Source organism: Notothenia coriiceps, unplaced genomic scaffold (genome assembly GCF_000735185.1).
Source record: "Notothenia coriiceps isolate Sejong01 unplaced genomic scaffold, NC01 NC01_scaffold00014021, whole genome shotgun sequence".
Classification (NCBI taxonomy): Eukaryota; Metazoa; Chordata; class Actinopteri; order Perciformes; family Nototheniidae; genus Notothenia; species Notothenia coriiceps.
The window spans coordinates 465901-485150 of NW_011346722.1; the positions used below are offsets into that span (position 1 = coordinate 465901).

Sequence of the window (19250 nt, forward strand, 5' to 3'; positions counted from 1 at the left end):
CGCTAGAGTGAGGGGGGCCCCCAAGCCAAAGCTCGCTTAGGGCCCCCAAAAGTCTAGGGCCGGCCCTGCCCCTAGCTATGCTTCTTACTAATTGTTATTAAATAAATGTTCTCATAGAGGGATACTTTCATCAGTCTTTCCAAACCTTGTCCCTTTTTTTTTTTTTTTTTAAAGATAAGCGTGTATTTCATACGATAGGGTAGTGTTAACATTTGAATGCATAGTTGACTAAACTCTCATAAAGCTCTTTTTCCCTTCCGTTTTTAAAAGCTCACTTTTTAGACTTGGAAATTGACAGCTTGCTGTTGCAGGAAGGCCAACCGGGAGAAAAAAAATTGTTTCAAACATATTAGTGAAGACAGAATGCCGTCTGAATCAGCACTGTCACCAAGGTGACTGTCAAAAAGACAGCACTTTGTATGCTACATGCTGTATGTTTGTTTAGGCGAGTAAAGTGGTGCTGACAGCTTCATGCTTTATGGCAAACTGGAAAAGCCGACAGTAGCTTTCAACCACTCCGACCCTCTTTAATCTCTGGTAGAAACATCAGTCTACACCGTAAGGTAAGAACAAAAGCAAAGTTGTTTTTGGAAATGTGTTAGCAAAACATTTTTGAAAGTGATGCCCTGCTTGGTAGACAGAGTTGGGTTTCAAAGGTAAACACTTATAGGTTCATATAGACCCAAAAACACTATGGATGGGGAAAATATAGCTATTCAGCATTTGAGGATTTGAAAATATAAGCCTCATATCATGTAAGCATACTTGACTCTTTAAATAATCTGGTAATTTAGCGTTGGTGTCTTGTGAGTAGGAGAGAAGTCATTTCCATAATTCTTCCTCCACAGCTCAAATGTTAAATCAACGAAAAAATAAACAGAGCACAAGGTTTTATGTTCTTATATAAATGCATTGATTAATTGTAGATTAAAACAATGCTGGCTCCTAACAGACAGGCATACTGAACAAGTGTTATTTGGTAAGTGTAGGCCTACTTAGATTTCTAAGACTCCTGCAATGTGCTAGTCGTTATTAATAACGACTCGTTATTAATAACGACTAGCAAATCAGTCAGCGAGAATCCAGAATTTAAAGTTTGAGTTTTCTACATGCTTATTGGAGTAAAACAGCAAAGCTACATTGAAGGCATCCACATGTTCTAATCTACTGTAAATCAAATATGACTGTGACTACAATTGGGCAAGTGACTAATGAACGGGTGGAGGAGGTTGCTAACTCAGGAACAATAACGCTGGATAAAAGGGTGACCAGTTGGGTAGGAAACAAGAAGGCCGGCTTGAGAACAATGAAGAAACAGGATAGTTCCTCAGCTCGGAAACAGCTGATAGGAAACATGTGAACCTAATGACCGGGGAACAGGAAGGTTTAACTCTTTGGTAACACCTAGTGGTAAGGCAATACAGTGTCTCCTCTGCCAAACAGTTTACAGCTTTCCCCCAGTATATTTACTTCTTTAAAATAAAGTTGGACCTGACAGAGAAAAAACAGAGGCTGTGTATCATGACAAGGTTTTGTATTAAAACCTAACTCCTCCAGTGACGTCTCCACCTACTCAACATCGCTCAGGTGAGGTGATTTGAGCTAGCTGTAAGCTAAATATAGCATGCTGATTATTCAAAGTTTGCTGTGTATCAAATGTTTGTAAGTTAGCTGAAACATCAGGGCACTGTTTATGTTTATTGGGAGAGATGCTGTAGAGAAAAAAATGCTTTGTTTTATCAACAACAAACTGTTTGCTAGCTAATTATGTTTTGTTAGCTAGCTTATATCACATAATGGCTTGCCTTCCACCAAGTCAATTCACTTTGAAGAGCAAACTATGTATTTTTATACTTGGGGCATGAAATGTAGAGAATCCTAGCCTTATACTGCAAAAACATTCTCAGAGATTACACAAGGCTGATTGATAATTCAGGGGACATGAGAATAAGCAACTCAGGAAATACAAATCGTTAAATTCTGCCTGTCTTCAAAGTCTGAAACAGAAAAAGGCTAACAGAGCAGTTCAGCAGTTGTGGCAGAGAAATAAATATAGTTTGGTTTACACATTAAACAGCTGAAGGTATGATATGAATACACTATATGTCAGCTTTCTTTATACAGTAAGCCTAAGGAGATTCATATCAATATTTTAAGGCATATTAAAGCATCTGTAAGGCAGATAAGGGTGTGAGAAGTCAACCAATAATGTATCAAGAATTACACTATTACATGATGTGTATTGGCTCAGGGATCCAAGACTGTGGTTTTCATAAGGAGCCTTGTTAAAAATCCATTAGAGGTCTAGAATAGATTCTAATTTAAAGAGAGGACATCATCATATCATTTTCTAAATGCACCAGTATGGATGATGACAAAATGGAAACAATTTGATCTAATGAGAGACTTGTGTATCTCTGATGTGCGAACATGTATTTATAATGCAGACAAAACCCTTATGTTAGTGTTCACTCTGCAACAGATATGTGTGTGTTAGACCCCAAAGATGTCTCATTCAGTTCTCTCTGTGTGAAAGCTCATTTTGTGCTTATTAATTTTTCATTGGCATTCAAATGCTCCTTGTGGTAGGAGTGCTGTAGGATTTCACTCATGTTTTCCCACGAATGCAAGAGATGGCTGGTATATCATGTCAAATACGTTAATCATTCATGATTCATATGATTTATTGAAAAATAATCTGGTTCTGCATTCAGTCAGTTCATTTGTAGATACAATATTCATTTGCACCAATACTCAGATAACTCCTTACACAAGGTTACATTCCATATTTAATTGTTTTGATATGTTTTAGCTATTGTACAGTATATGTTGTTTTGGCTGCACCAGTTTTTTTAAAAGACATATAATTTTACGGACACTCCTGATGAAAAGATTTGATAATACCACGATTTGCTAAAGTTTTACTTTCAATATGAAACAAATCAAGCTGAATTAGGAAAAGATCACAAAAACACAATATTTCAGCAAAAAAAAGCTTTTTACTTTCAACATACAAGTCATCACAACACATCTATTTCCACTCTATATGATAGTAATTAAAGCATAAATGATAATAATAAAACAAACCTTTCTTTCACAATAATGTACAACCTGGTAAAATGTCAGCTCTGTCTTGATATGTTATGGTTTAATCTAAGAGATGTAATAAAAGTAGCAATATTAAAATTGTCTTGTCTTGTATAAAACAATTGGACTCAGGAAAAAGTAAAGTATCAGAAGTAAAAAGTATAAAAGTGGTGTCTGTAATGTTGTTAAATTATTGATGCATTCACGTCTAAGCAGTTTTTAAGCTACATTTAGCTGTTGGGGGATTTGAACAATACCTGTTATACTTTCATAACAGTAACTGTATCACAAGCACCTAGGTTTAGACAACTGTCTCACCTCTTTCCAGTTCAAACATTTAAAAAATGTCATCAGAAATGCATTATTGAAGCTTTATTCTAACACAACAACAGTAATGTGACTAACTCACACTGAATGTACTCAATGTAACAGTTGTCAAATGAATGTAGTGGAGTTAAAGGTACAGCATTTCATCTCAGTGGTAGTGGATTATAAAAAGGAAGCATCACAAAAATGAAATACTCTTAAAAATAGCATTACTTCATAAATAGCATCCTTGTCTGGATGTGCTTTATATATTAACAACTCTGTCTTAACCCTAAAAACAGACACATTTCAGAGAAAATAATGTTGTATACCGTCATCTTTCTATACCAGAAAATTAAGGTATGGTTTCACCGCTGGTGATACACCCACCGTGTACTTTCTGGCAGCAGTGCATCCAAATGTTAAATACAGAATCCATTAAAGAGTGGTGGATACACATGACACACTGCTGGTGAAAGCAGGGAGTGGGAGTATTGAAAAAAGACACCATGCTCCAGTGGTTGTCAGTAAAGATCAGTGACAGTATGACAAATTGTAGAATTTGCAGGAATTACTAAGGCAAATCATGACAAGATGCCATTGAAAAATGTAAACCATTTTCATTAAACACATCAAAAAATGAAATGCCACACTGGCAAAACATGAAACACATTTGTATTAGTCTATCTTATCTTTGCCAGTTTTAATAGCTGCAGGTAAGCATATGTGGGTGAAAACTCTTGCAGAACATTTAAGGCAGAACACAAACACTATTCAGGCTCTAATGAAATACTAATAAATAAATTAGTGGGTTCCTTTGTACTGGTATATCTTTATGCAATGGTGCATGCTGTCGGATACAGCTAGATGGCCCTCAGGTAGCAGGGTCAGTCCACGTGGACTACTCAAGCCCTGGGTTACTATTGGCCACCCCACTCCCTGTGCTGGATATAACAGGACTCTATGCTGCTCCCCCCAGTCCGCTACCAGTACATTACCATCTGCATCTATAGAAATGCCCCAGGGACATACAAGGACCGGTCCCATACCAGCACATACACCCAGAACTCGAACTGTGTTCCAGCCTGGCTCCAGCACTTTGATACACGGCACATGACCTGTTTCATTGCCCCGCTCGGACACAGCTACCATGCCTGAGCTCGAGCAGGCAGCCACTAAGTAAGGCCGGTGGAATCCAGTCACAACTGTGCGCTCTAGTCGGGAGCCTGTCTTAGGGTCAAGCTTCAGGGCAATGAGGGAGCCTCTCCGGATATCGGCGATCAAGAACTCATCCTGCCTGGTTACCGTCACTCCCCTGGGAGCCTCCAGTTCATCTCTTGCGGAGCCTGACCCTGACCCTCCAAAGGTCTGTAGCAGACGACCATGCCGGCTGAACACAAGCAGGGCTCGCTCTGCTGCACAACTTAGTGCAATTAAACCCTTAGCATTGACAGCAATGTCAAAGTAGTTACGGCATCGTCTAGCAGAGCCATCAGAAGTTGGGGAGGTTACTTGCTGGAGGACATTTCCCCGAGGGTCAGTCACCTGTTTCAAAGTTAAAAAAAAGGCAGCTTCATTTAATAAAATACACATACTCTATGTCTAAATTGTAAATGTTTGAATATATGCATACCTGAATGCGTGCATTTCCACAGTCAACTATAAAGAGTTGGCCCTGTTGCGTGGCATGGATACCACTCGGCAGTGTAAGGTCAGACCGACCTGAACCTTGCTTTCCAAACTGCCTGATCAGAACAATTCCTCTGGGGTTTAACACTGCCAATGAGGAGTCACCCTCCTCCTCCATCTCCATGAGGGCTGGCTCTCCTCTGCCTCTCATTTGCTCTTGAGAGGAACCATCTATGACAGACATGGATAAAGACCTAGACACCAGTGGTTGTTTGGAGCCAGTAACTTTGAATTTTTTCTGTGGCTGGTGCAGAATGTTATGACTTCTATAAGAAGGGTATGAGAAGGTTTGCCCCATGTCATTAGGTCCCCTATTGAGAGGATGGGAGGTTGAGCTTGACATGGAGTTGAAGTTGCTACATTTAACGCTCCACAATCCTTCATGCTCGTTCGTCCCACCGCTGATCATCGGACGGGTCTTGTGTGTCAGGTCAACTGAAGACTTTGAAAGACGGGAATTGTAATTCAAAGAGCCTCTGTTCTTGCTGTAGTCATTAAGTGGACTAACTATGAAAGTGTAGCTGGAGTCAAGGCTGTCTGTTGGGGATGGGGCTCGGCCAGAGTCACCATGGGTCCCTAGAGAGTGTTCATCAGAGGACTGGCTGAGGCGAGACTGAGGTCGTCCCCTTGAGGTGAGATCCAGGCAGCTCTGGCTAGCCAGAGACTCTCTTGGAGTCAGCCTGGAAGATGTAAGGGCACTGTTGCCATACCTCAAATGTCTACTATGAGAATCTCCTCCCTGGCTGTCTAAACTCAAACAGTGATTCAGTTTAGCATGCTCCCGTCGTCGTTCCGGTGAGGGAGATGGCTTTCTACCAGAGACCCCAGTTATTGACTTCCTTGGATTCCTAGGAGAATGGTGCTTTCCATTACTGTTCATCTTGTACACCTGGTCCTTGCTTTCTGTATCCATGTTTTTAAGTAACGTAGGGACAGCCAGGAATACGTCTTCACCTTGTGGCTGACAGGAGGCTGACTCCATCTCTTCATCCTGGGATGACTCCCAGTCAGGCTGCTCACACTTCGGAAGCCAGTGGCCTATCTTTGTTGTGGAAAGGTTCTGTTCCTCCTCTGATTCGAGATCACTCCGAGTAGAAAGACTGATTTTTCTGACAACTCTTCCTGTTGGTGAGGTCCACCCCTGTCCTAGGGTGATATGCTCTCCTCCCGCACCTTGATGGTCTTTGTTGTCACACTGCATCTCCTGTGAATGAAGAGCACACATATGCCCCTGGGGACCACAACCTCCGACATGCAGGCACAGGCTTTGTTCTTGAACACGGATATCTCCAAAGGTGACAGCATTGGGTTGAGAGCTGGGTTTGAAGTTAACTTTTTTTAGGGAAACTGAAACTTCCCAGGGTTGTAGGAACTCTGCAATGTCCTTTAGCAGCTGGTTTGGCTCACTGTCCTCCAGAGCTGACTGTTGACTCACAACCTGAATCCGCTGCTTAAGTTGAGCCACCATACGAAGCCTTTGGTCCAACAGGGACTGGCTGACCCGGGCTGCTGCCATGTTCTCCCTCTGGACCTGCTCCAGACCTTGCTGAGTGTCCCGATGGTCCTGCTCCACCCTCTCAAGCAGGCGCCGCTCTTCCCTGCGTGCCCCCAGAATGGACCGCTCTACACCCCGCTTCACAGATTCAGTTTCAACTGAATGCTTCTCATGTTGGCGAAGCAGCTCTGCCTCTGCCTGCACCAGGTCGCCCCGTGCCTGTGACGCCCAACATGGAGGGGACCGAGGCAGCAGAGCAGGGCAAGAAACCTCTGACTGAGGATCTGGACCGGGGCTGTGGGCTGGGATAGGTGAGGCGGAATTGCTACTGAAGGGAGTTCCCACAAACATCATTACGAATGGATGGATCTAATTCGTTCATAGAATTTAATTGGAGTTTCCTACAGAGAGACATAAAGGAAAAGGGGCGATAAATGCTCACATTTATAACAAACTCATGAACTTTAGAAATGCTTAATGACCCACAGTATGTAGAAACATTAAATGTGTTGACTGAATCCTTCCAATCCAAAATGATATGCTATGCAGGTCTTAAGAATGGCTTAACATGTAAGCCATATATACAATTCTGTCATATCAAAAATGTATGAGATGTTCTCCTCGAGTACGGTTAGATGTTGCAATAGCCCAACTCTTTCAGAGATACTTTTTGATGCTATTAGTTTAACTATTGTTGTGTCAAGTATGCAGTATTTTCAGTGGGGAACATGTGCTAACCATTGTGGTAGTGACATCCTCATATGAAACATATCGCCAGAAATAAAAATGTAAGATTTACTTTTTAGGAATGAATACTGTATATGACAGACTCTAAATCAAATAATGTAGTTTACTGAATCTGACACACTGTAATTTAGTCTGGCAGAGGTGAATGAGCAACCACTTTCTACAGTATATGCACCAGATAGATCTTTTATTAGAGCCATTTCCATGCTGCCAAGTGAGCCCTTGCTTGTGGAAAGGTGATACATCTATGAAGGAAGGCCATAAGAGAGAGGAGTCTGTGGGCACAGAGAAAGAAGAAAGTTTTACACCGAGATATCTATTAGCATTTCAAATGGAGGCAGACTGCCAGAAGCATCCAGAGTTAGGGCGAGAGTGGGCGGTAAAGAGACAGCCCAAGTGTCAACACAACAAGTTCTGAAAACAGACCCCACTTTGATATTTTATTCATGAAACGAACAAAGTGATGCAGAAAAATGGCGGTGAAAGATGTCTGTCCTCCGAGTGATGTATTGCCATGAGTCTTGAATCCTAAGGAGCCATCATATAATAAACACAAAGTATCATTTTGACTGGGGCTGCTTTGGGAAGTTTATGGCCCCAGACCATTGTTTTAGGTATAGGAAAGGTTACAACAGACAGTCAGAATATAAAAGGTACAATTATATTTATAAAAATATTGCCAAGAAGTTTTTCCACATATACTGTAAAGCCTAAAATGGGGTCCGGTCATAAACATCTGGATTTAGTGACATTTGATAGAGTAGCATAAGATGTTGGAGGAGAAGAAAAAGAAAGGATACAAAAAGTAATTAATGTTTCTATACAGTATATTGAAAAAATGCAGGTCTTTAAACACAACCTTAAAGTAACACACACTCAAACTGACTATATGTATATCAATAAGTCACCCAGTGTTATCTTACATTATCAAAGAAAACGTCTTTGTGGCAGCGGGGTGTGGTTTGGGCGCTGGCTGCTGGAGTGAAGGGAGGGGCTCGGCCGGAGGCCAGACAGCTGATCGGAATCAGGTAATCAGTGCAGGAAGAAAAGCATGTCGTAACCTGGTTCTGGTCGGTTATGCAGTAGGCGGGATCCTGGAAGGTCGCCAAAGGACCTGTGAAGTTTCCCACCCGGGCAACGTTTGAGACCCGCGCATGTTATTGTTTGGAGTTAATAAACGCCTGTGTTTCACCAACCTGCTCTTTCCGTCCTGATTTGAACCCTGTGTGAGCGGAGAGGCTCACAGTCTTATTCTTGCAGGCTTCCATGTTGAAGGAAAACAAATGTCAATGGTACGAGTTATTGATGCACAAANAATAAACACAAAGTATCATTTTGACTGGGGGCTGCTTTGGGAAGTTTATGGCCCCAGACCATTGTTTTAGGTATAGGAAAGGTTACAACAGACAGTCAGAATATAAAAGGTACAATTATATTTATAAAAATATTGCCAAGAAGTTTTTCCACATATACTGTAAAGCCAATCTGGATTTAGTGACATTTGATAGAGTAGCATAACATGTTGGAGGAGAAGAAAAAGAAAGGATACAAAAAGTAATTAATGTTTCTATACAGTATATTGAAAAAATGCAATAAATGCTGGTCTTTAAACACAACCTTAAAGTAACACACACTCAAACTGACTATATGTATATCAATAGGTCACGCAGTGTTATCTTACATTATCAAAGAAAACGTCTTATTCTTGCAGGCTTCCATGTTGAAGGAAAACAAATGTCAATGGTACGAGTTATTGATGCACAAATGGTTATTCTGGTGGCGAAGTTTTCTTTTTACTTTAATATAATTGTGCAAGGCATATAGGCAATCATTTCAATCACGGTTGGCTTTATGCTTTGCACTTGGATTGACATAAAAGCTTCTAGTGAAGCTAATTTATTTTTAAATGTTCCCTTTTCGGTGACATCACTTTATAGATAGTGTCAACGCTGAGTTTGGATATGATGGCTTGAATGTGCGGCGTGGATGTCTTTAAGTCACAGTGTGGGTAAGTCGTGATTCAGTATATTTTTTTGTGATTCATGTCCGGTTTAGCGTGTTGTCTATTTGTTGATTTAGTTTAGTATTGGGGGAAATAGACTTTAAAAAAAGGGTTTTCTGGTTAAAGTGTTGGGGCCTCCTCTGTAGCTTGTTAGCATGGATACCCATCACTAGGGTTAACATGGTGCTGTTAAGGCCATTGATAGTTGAGGGAGCATATTTGATATGAATGAATTAGTGTGGCATTTGTATCAGGGGTATGAATATTTCAAGTAGCCCACTGTGAGTCTTCTGTGCGGTATAAGTTACTCAACCCATTACTAATTAAGCAATTCCTATTCTTCATATGAGCTGCTCGTTTTAATACTTGTGTGTGTCTGAGGCACTATGCCAGTCCCCTCTATTTGTGTCACAGAGCAGGTTTCCACTCAAATTACCAAACTACATAATAGATGAGGAGGGTCCAGTTTCTCATCTTGTAACTGGGATAACTGGGTCACATTTGGAAAATAACCAATGAGCAAACCAGTGTAACCATAACACATGCTTCTCAAAACTCAAGACTAATCTTTAGAAGTACTCAAAATATATTGTAACATTTTAGCGCGTCATGTTATAGTTTTTTTTTAAATGCAAATGAACTTTAAGAGTTCTCAATCAAATAATACTTTATAAGAAAACAATTGAATGATGATTTGGTAGAAAAAAGGAACACCATTGCAGTGTCTTACCTGTCGTCAGGTAGCAGCGCTGCTACGACCCCATGCTCTGCTCTTCTTCAGCACATCTCCACTCTCGCTCACTTTAACCATCAACCTCTGGCCCTTCCTCTGCGCTGTTTCCCCTCTTGTTAGCTGTTGCTAGGAGACCACCAAGCTGACTCCAGTTTCCTCTGCACGCAAACTCAGACGGTGCATCCAAAATGGATATCTGCCTTGGTCTTCAATTTGTAGACTTCATAGTTTACTTGGAATCCTGCTGCTGTGTTTTAGAGAAATACCACTTTGTGTAATAAGAGTCAAGAGTGGGGAGCAAATGTATTGAGGACACAAACCACCTGAGGAAGCGACACCTCGTTACGTTATGAAATACACCTATGAGCTTTGTGTAGACATGAAGTGCTCTTGTTCTGGTTTATAAGGAGTTCACTTGGACATGTGCATGGGACAATCATTTCTAGGTTTGGTTGTCAAATGTAAATTGGGCTGAAACTAAAAATTATTGACCTTATTAGTTTGTTTACGGATTATTTCCCCATTTAATGTTTGGTCCATAAAATGTGAGTGAATAGTAAAAATGGTCAAAGATCATAAGTTCATAGACTGTATGGTGATGTCTCCTTTTATCTCAAAAACCCAAAGATATTTATGTATATTTATAATATAAACATTTCATAAAATGAAACCGATTAACTTTTGTTTGAAAAATGTATTCTAACTAACTTGTATCAGAATTGTTGCAGATTAATTTCCTTTTTCGACCTTAATAGTTATCTTGATTAATCGTTTGGTCACCAGACAATAATGAAATATGCCTAAATTCATGGTTATATAAAACCCATACACAAAACACAAAAAGTGTCTAACACTGGAGAAGCTGGAATATGGAATATTTAGCTTTTCTTAAAAATGCCTTAAAATTGTAAATCACTATCAAATATATTTGTCATGGATTGCTCGTGTGATAATTGAAGCTCTGAGCATCATGCAGGTTTATAATTGTGTGATGAACCGTGCAGGTTTGTGTTTCACAGGAAATCCAGCAGCTGTCCTTTCTGCACTGACTCCAGTTCCATGAACACACTCTGGTGTTGGTTGCTTGGACACTGCTGCGTTTATCACTGCTGTTTCCTTATCCATTTCTTCATCAGTTATGGAAGATGAGCACAAGATTGAACAGAATTATAAAAACATTACCACATGAAGATGCCATTACATTGCTTATTAAAATATGTATGTATAGCTCTTTTGAGCATTGTGAAGATTCGTCCTACACACATGGCAGCCACAGATTTGAAACCTGGTTATGGTTTTTGTTAGGGAATAATTTGCTTAGGTATTCAACCTTCCACCCAGTTCATCGTTTTCTCTCTTTACTGTCTCTTTTCCCATGGCATAGGTCTACGGCCTTGGATATTGCTGCCATCTCTCTTAAGGAGGGGCAGCTTGGGCGCATTGTTGTTGCCAGTCTATGACAGAGCACAAGCCGCCATGAGGTAGTTTACTTTTCAGGGACGTAGGTTCCCTGGCGCACATTCTCTCATATGGACGAGAGCTCTAGTTAGATTCAGGGTCCATAATTGTTTAGTCTCACTGATAAAGAATGTTAATTATTACACTCCGAACTAGTTCAAACCTGGAGCTGCAGAAGAGTTCTTCAGAATTGGTTTGGCAACCGCTGTGTCAACTCGTGACACACCACCTGTCTTGTGAATTCTCCGGCCGTAACTTCAAATAAACCGTCAGTGTTTGCCATCAAAGCTCCAGCTCTCCCCATGCCTCTCTGAGTCCTGTTTCCAATTGCTTCAGAAGTTTTCCCCACAGTTTTATAGATGAGTTTCTTTGATTCTCTCAGTTAACCTGTTGCTCAAAACCAGGTGATACGGCTCAGGGTTAATACATCAAGGATGTGTAAACAAGTAAACCTGCTCAATACAGGCTGGAATACGCTCCAGCTCCCTGAATCAAACTTAATGACTATGTGATTATGTTAACTGCACGTTAACTTTTAGTTTTTTTTGTGTAAGTTAAGTCTTTATCAAGTCTTTTATTACAGTGGTTGACAACATAATCAGATACTTCTATAACTCCAAATTATATATATTTCTAATATCTATACTGGTTAGGTGCTCTAAGACATTGTTACAATTTAACAGAAAATTCCTCTTGAATTGGTTGAACTTCTGTCCACACTTCAGACATGCTTAATCTATGTTGAGAAGCAGACGTTGCTTATTGCACAAGCCAAAAGAAAGTCAGGAACCTCTGTTTAAACATACTGGAGATATGATGTTACATGGACATACAGTTAGAAGACGATACAGAAACGACACCAGGACAAACGCAATATTGCTAGGCAAAGAATTTATAAATTAATAAAAACATTCCCTTTGTAGTGTTTCGTATGACAGCTTTTCCCCACTTTGTATTTGTCGTTTTTTCTAATGATTTCAAAATATAGAAAAATATTTCTGACAACATTCATCAGTACATTATTTTTAGCATGATTTTCATTCTGTCATGTTGGGCATTTTGACCCATTCCTCTTTTTACAGTATTTACACATTTTGATCAGTCCACATCATCGTTCAGCCTCACAGGGGGGATGGGGGAGGGGGGAACTAGAGCATGTTTGCATAGATCACAGGGGAGAAATCTAACAGGCGGGAAAAGTTTAAGCTTTTAAAAGAAAAATACATTTGAGAAGATGCTGTACATCTTGTGATTAGCAAGTCAACACATTAACACAAATCAATTTGAAAACATGTATACATGATGCTAATTCAGCTGTGAAAACAAATTCCTAAGCAGCAGGCGAGTCCCTTTGGATATACCCAATACATTTTGAATGTCTTTAGTCATACAGTCAAAAACACTGACAGTAATAGAATAACTGTGTGTGCATTGGAAACTGAAACGTGCTGTAAAGTGGAAACCTTGTGAGGGCAAAGGAACAACAGTGCACAGTTCTGATTCAAATTAAATTCATTGACAATTGAAGACTTTGGTTTGCTGTGAACAGACTGTATGAAATAAAAAACATGCACTGAATTTAACTAAACAACTGTGAATGTGAATTATCTGATTCTATTTTTAGATCTGACACGCACATTGTAGTGTTCTGGTACATCTGTCTGGAACAAAGACAGCAGGAAACAAATAACACAATCTGTGACATGACAACATTTTCTGCAGCTCAGCTTTAGGTTTACCTCTCACCTCCATCTTTGTTGCTAAATTGAGTCAGGAAAAACGAAACCGTCTGAGTAGAGCGGCTACCACCACAGCACATCACAAACTTAGCACAATTTATCTACTTTTTAAAGAGTTAATCAATTTGGTTTTCTCGTCACCTCGTTACAGTAAAATGTATTTGTGACAGTTTGTGGTGGCCATTAAAGGAACTGCACTTAAAGACATTTCTGCATTTGCTTCAGCATCCAGCTGTCGTAATTACTGCATATTCAAAAAACTAAATCCCTTTCCAGAATTGTCATCACTACCTGCATTTGTGTTTTTAACAGGCTGTCGCCCACAGTCCCCTACTGGTGCCAACACAGCTGGAGGTCTCACTTCTCTTCCAGCAGAGGAAGCTATTTGCTGCCGTTCATGTGGAGTGTAAAAAACAACTTCCACGAAGTGAGGTAATCCATCACATTAACCACACAGCCTCCATCCTGTTCACCAAACTGCCTGTTTTAAGTCTGTCTTCTGTCAGCCTGGGGAAATATTCCTGGCTGGCCAAAAAGCACACTTCATGTCTTTGTGATCTTAATTTATATACAACTAAATATTGAAATGACAGTGAACAATGACTGCAAGGAGTGTAGACATGAGTACATGATTAAAATCAAATCAGTCAAATGGGACCAATGCCAACCATTTCAGTTTTGCATCTCGTGCTTTCTATTTCTTAATGACGTCAAAGTCTCATAAACACACTGGCCCTGTCCAAAGAGCTTCAGCTGGTAGATATCTCTTTTCAGGGACAACAGTTAGCTTTGGTCTCATTTTCACAGGTTTGGCTGTCAATTCTATCTTTTTCGCTCCACCACACTTGATAAATACAATTGTATCAATGTTGCTGTCTAATAATATTTCCCTTGTATTTAACTGTTACTTTAAATTGTATTAAATTGTCTCTTCACAGAGACAGTGGGACTTTCAATGTTGTCAGAGAGATCGTCTTTGGTGTCCATGAATTTAAACAGAAAACTCACTGAAACACATTAGTAACAATGTGACACTGACCAAGTAAGTTCAAGTTTTGAGAACATTTGACACACATTTAAACAGAAGATTTTGTAAAAATAGTTTAGTCAAAAACACAATCTTGAGTGTAAACGTAGAGGAACCCGGTGAGGGAACTTTAGACCCTCTGGCCTATTTATTTTTTAATCTGTGCAAGGGAAACATTAACCCGACTGGGTAATAGATGGAATGATGAATGGCAGTGGATAAAGTACAGACGGTTTTTCTCTATCAATTTAATTAACAAATGCAAACATTCAGTGTGAAACGCTGGGATGAAGCACTTACCACTAAAACCTACAGTATGGAAGCTCATTTCAGCTCAGCACTATCGCACAAACCAAAGAAAACTTATTTTTCACTATATTTTTATTTATTTATGAATCTTGCCTTAACTGGCATGCAGAAACTCTTAACTAATGGTATTAAAACTGGAGGGTGTTACGAAATGTGTCTAGAAATTCCATAGAAAAGTGAGTGACAGCATCATAAAGGACTTCATTTACAAACATGGGTATGGCTTTGAAAAGCTGACAGGGCCTCAACTTGTTCAGGGGAAAACATAATGTGGTGTTCAATTTCAAAGATTCTGCAGGATGGCAGACACTTCCAGAAGCTTCTTTACTGCTGAAAGTCGAGAGAATGGCGAGAATGTGCAGTAAACTAATTTAAATCACAAAAAGGGATCAAATTAAACAGTCACACAAGTAATGCTTTCTTTTACAGGTTCTTCATTTCCTTATCATTTCCCCATAGGCTGTTGAGTTGTTACAGAAAATGGTATGAATGAAATAAAAGACCTGTAAAATCAAGCATTAGAATCTCATAAAAAGAAAAAACTTCCAAAGAACGCTGAGAGAATTATTATAATCATTTCATCTTGGCAAATGCTTCTAACACTGTTTGACTGCAACTTCATTCAACTTCTTAATAAAATAAATAAAATGCCGATCACAACACTGGCACATCCTCACATGCACATTTATACTTGGTACCTAACAATAAAATGAAAAGACGGTAGCTATGGGAAGAATGAAATGGATTTTAGTGTTAAAAAAATAGCAGCATGTTACGTTTCATTTTGGCCTGTTTCATCCAAGAGAAAATATTTAGAAATTAAGAACGGAAAACTTACATTTCTTGGTATAAGCTTCATGAAATGTAATGTGCTAAGAAGTGTCAGTGAATGCCTCATGAGGGACAAATGCCAGTTCAAAGTAAGTTATATATGGTGCTCCCTAGAAAAATCTTTTCCCTTCTTGCTTTTCTTCTGGCAGGTCTTTTAAAAAGACTAAATGACACACTCCAGGTATGAATTTGAAAGCAGCGCTGCCTTTCATTCACACAGCCTCCTTTATGGCAACAGGTGAATGGCTTATTGATGGCCTGAAGGGTTGGCGTCACCTTTTGGAAAGGAGTCATTCAAAAAATGTCAAATAAACCCTCACTCACACACACACACACACACAGACACACTTACTCCCAAACATTGTTGATATGTCTATAAAATGGTGCAAAAGACAAACGTTTAAAACATATTATTAAAAAATGGTTTTCACTACCCAAAGATTTCCAGTACATTTGTGTTGGCCGCACTGCTTCATGGGAGAGAAAGCAGCACTCTCCCTCACCTGTGTGCTCCAGCTTTCATCTCGTTCATTGATGACCAGTCTTTGCAGCAGTGCAGATAATGGACATTGAGATGCCGTTAGGAAGATTAACCGTTTCTCTGTGAGCTTTCTCGATATGCCGGTCCTTGACAGAGGACATGAGCCAAGCTGTGTCGTACAGAGATGGCCAAAGCTGATTCCATCACTTTGTAATGGATTGATGGATCTACACTTTCAATGATTTCCTGTCAAACATTTTTTTGGTGTTGGTTTTTTATGATTTTGTTGAGGACAAAACTTTCTTCTCCTCTGTGCCGCCTGAAAGCACCCTTTCAACCTAAAACATAAAGAGACTAGCACCAATATGTTCTTCTATTTCGTTTATCTGTGGCTTTACTGCGTCACATTATACCATGACATGGTATGTGTATGTACAAGCTTCTAAATCTCAAGCCATTACTGAGATTGTTTCTATTTATAGAATGTAAATATAATAAATGATATGCACAATATCATATAAGTTTACAGATGAGGGAACTTCTTCCAGTCATATAGGTATCCTATAACCGTTTAGGTACAAAAACGCAGTTCTTTTATCCTGCCTTTAGTCATTGCAGACGACCCACTTCAGTGACAGGAAAGTCTCAGTGCTCCAGTCCGTCCTCTGGAAAGGGGAGAGTCGTATCTAACTCTTTTACAGAAGAAAAAGAGGCTAAGAGCTAAATCTGAAAGGTTAAAGTTCACCTTCTATTCCTCCGTCTCTTGGCCCTGGGGGAAAGGCAGAGTGACTGCGTGCTCTTGAGCCAGGGCAGCCAGCTCTTTGAGGAACTCACAGAAGATGACGGCACAGTAGACGGCGTTCTTCACTCGCAGTGCCTCAGCTTGCTTCTCCAGGCCAGACGCCCCTCCGCCTCCACCTCCTCTGAACAGAGCGCTGTGCAGTGATTGGCTGCCGTCCCGTACGTGAGCGAGGGCCAGCTGGGCGGCGTGCCGAGCCCGGGTCGGGCTGTTGGTGTGGCGAAGGATCAGGTCTCCCAAAGATGGTTTACGACTCTTCACTGGGACAAGAAAACAGTATGTTTAAGTCAGTGCAGTGCTAACAAGGATAAGTGACATTACATTTACTGAACTCAAGGTCGCCTACTACGTTTCCTGTGCTTTCAAAAGACTCAAAGCCCTGGAAAAAACTATTAAGTGGAACTTGAGTTTAGATTATTTTGTAAAACTACTCTATCCCTTAGACCAGGGGTGGGGAACCTTTTTCCTCTCAAGGGCCCATTTCAACTTTTACAACATCCTCCGAGGGCCGTACAAAATATTGAACTCGACCTCTGCTTAAAAAAACTAAAATCAGAGCCCATTCATTTCGCCTTTCTTTCATGCTGTGCAAAGAAAAAGCAACCTCTTAATCCAGATATCTTAACGTAACATCTTTTTTAAATGTGGAAGTTAAAAGCATCCATCTGGTGCACTTTGAGAGCAACATTAGGAGATATATGGACACATCTCTCAACACCCATATGAAACAGAACTGTAAGAAGATTTTCTTTATGAATATTTTACAAATCACTCACTTTTCAAACTGTATTCTTGTTTATTAACAACTTCTTTTTACTGTCATAGTATTTTATACCTGTTTTTCCTTTATTCTCTTATTTTTGTATAACTATAATTATCATAAAGATGTGCCTTTACCTCACATATTCATTAGCATAGCTAGCTAACCAGATGCTAATAACAACAAAGTTATTGACTGTATGATCAGTATTACAGATGAACAGATCGCCTCTGGGCTTTCAACTAAAGCAGTGTTTCTCAAACTTTTTCATACCAAGGACCACTTAACCAATAAAAAAACACTCGCGGACCACCTAACTCCACAAATATCCAAAAACACATCGTTTTTTACAAATCGCCTGAAAATGGTACAAACAAGTGGCAACATGGGTGATGAAGGTGTTTATCTGGGCTATATCATGCAATCGAAAGTCAAACTTAAGCTCGCTCCATTGGAGATATTCCCGCGAGAGTGCGGAAAACTTAAATGTATTTATTTATTTAAAATGTGAAATGTTACCAATATACTCCGCGGACCACACTTTGAGAAGCACTGAACTAAAAGCATCCGGTGCTCTCCGTCAGCATTAGGCTGCAGTCGAATAGTCCAAAAATCAGCTCCTAAGTTCTAACCCTATCGTCTATTCCTTGACCTCTGAGTGAAACGTCACGGGGTTAAGGGATAGTGGATAGGAGAATTCAAAAGGACTTAGGAGAAGAGACTGCGGTACTTTAGAGAATGCACTTTCACTATCCGACGTGTTTATGATGCGCCAGTGGATGTCATAAATATGCGTCTGCTGCTGTGGGGAAACTACAGTGTTCTATACAACGGACAACATGGATGTATAATAAGAACGAGGGACTCATCTAGATTCTGCACCGTGCTCTGATGCTGTTGTTTTATGCTTTATGAACGTGGACAACAGAGAAACATATTCTTCATGACCAAAGTTGGAATTTAAATAAAAAGGAAAGTGAAACTTATGCTCGTCACCCTCTCCCTCCGGTCCACATTAATACAAATGATCCCAATACGTATGATTGTATGAAAAGATCTTAAAATAAATACAAATGTATTTATTATAAACGTTAGTCCTTAACATCTATCACTGTGTATATCACCATTCAAACATATTTTAAAAGTTGAACAAACCCCACACAGCTCAGTGAAATGTTGACTTTATTTGATAATTTGAGTAAAAACTAACGTTCATATTTCTCTTTTTGATTATAATACTGATGAACGTTCAAAACAAAGCACTTTGGCAACTTACCACATACGTTTTAAAAAGCTTAATAAGCACACTCCGGGGGGGAATCTCCTACACGTCCAGGTGGGGGTTTATTCTCGTCCAATTTTAATAAATTTAACGTATGGTAACAATAAAATCAATTTGTCGACTTTTGCCCAGGTGCTCTGGGTTTGTCGTGTGTTTCCATTTCCATTCCGTATATTATATATGTTATATTTTATAATGTAGAGCGGTTTTTGTTTTTTTCCTCATTTCTATGTCGGGGGCTGAACGCGAATAAAAAACTTTCATCGGGGAGTACGGATTTTGTTTCCAACCACTGTGGACGAGATCTACTATCCTTTCCTCCAAAGTTTGAAGGAAATACTTGGAGGAAAATCGAATCCTTGGTGACTGGCGCGAGGGTTGGGCTTTCCTCTCCTCTTTACGACGGGGGGTAGTTACGAACGTCGGGCGTCGTGAATCGCAGTGTTGTTGTCACCACTGCAAGTGCCTGGTGGTTGTAAATACTGTTCTTTAAATATAGTAACTT

At 39.8% G+C, this 19250-nt stretch overlaps 1 protein-coding gene across 2 annotated transcripts in view; it reads right to left on the reverse strand.

The window, feature by feature from the left end:
• Positions 1-12391: 12391 nt before the first annotated feature.
• fhip1b (FHF complex subunit HOOK interacting protein 1B) overlaps positions 12392-19250 on the reverse strand; it is a 23724-nt gene continuing 16865 nt past the window's right edge. For both annotated transcript variants that reach the window (XM_010774487.1, XM_010774486.1), the window contains exon 12: positions 12392-16963. In XM_010774487.1, the coding sequence (XP_010772789.1) occupies positions 16653-16963 (311 nt within the window). In that variant the 3' untranslated portion in view covers positions 12392-16652. The remainder of the gene's footprint in view (positions 16964-19250) is intronic.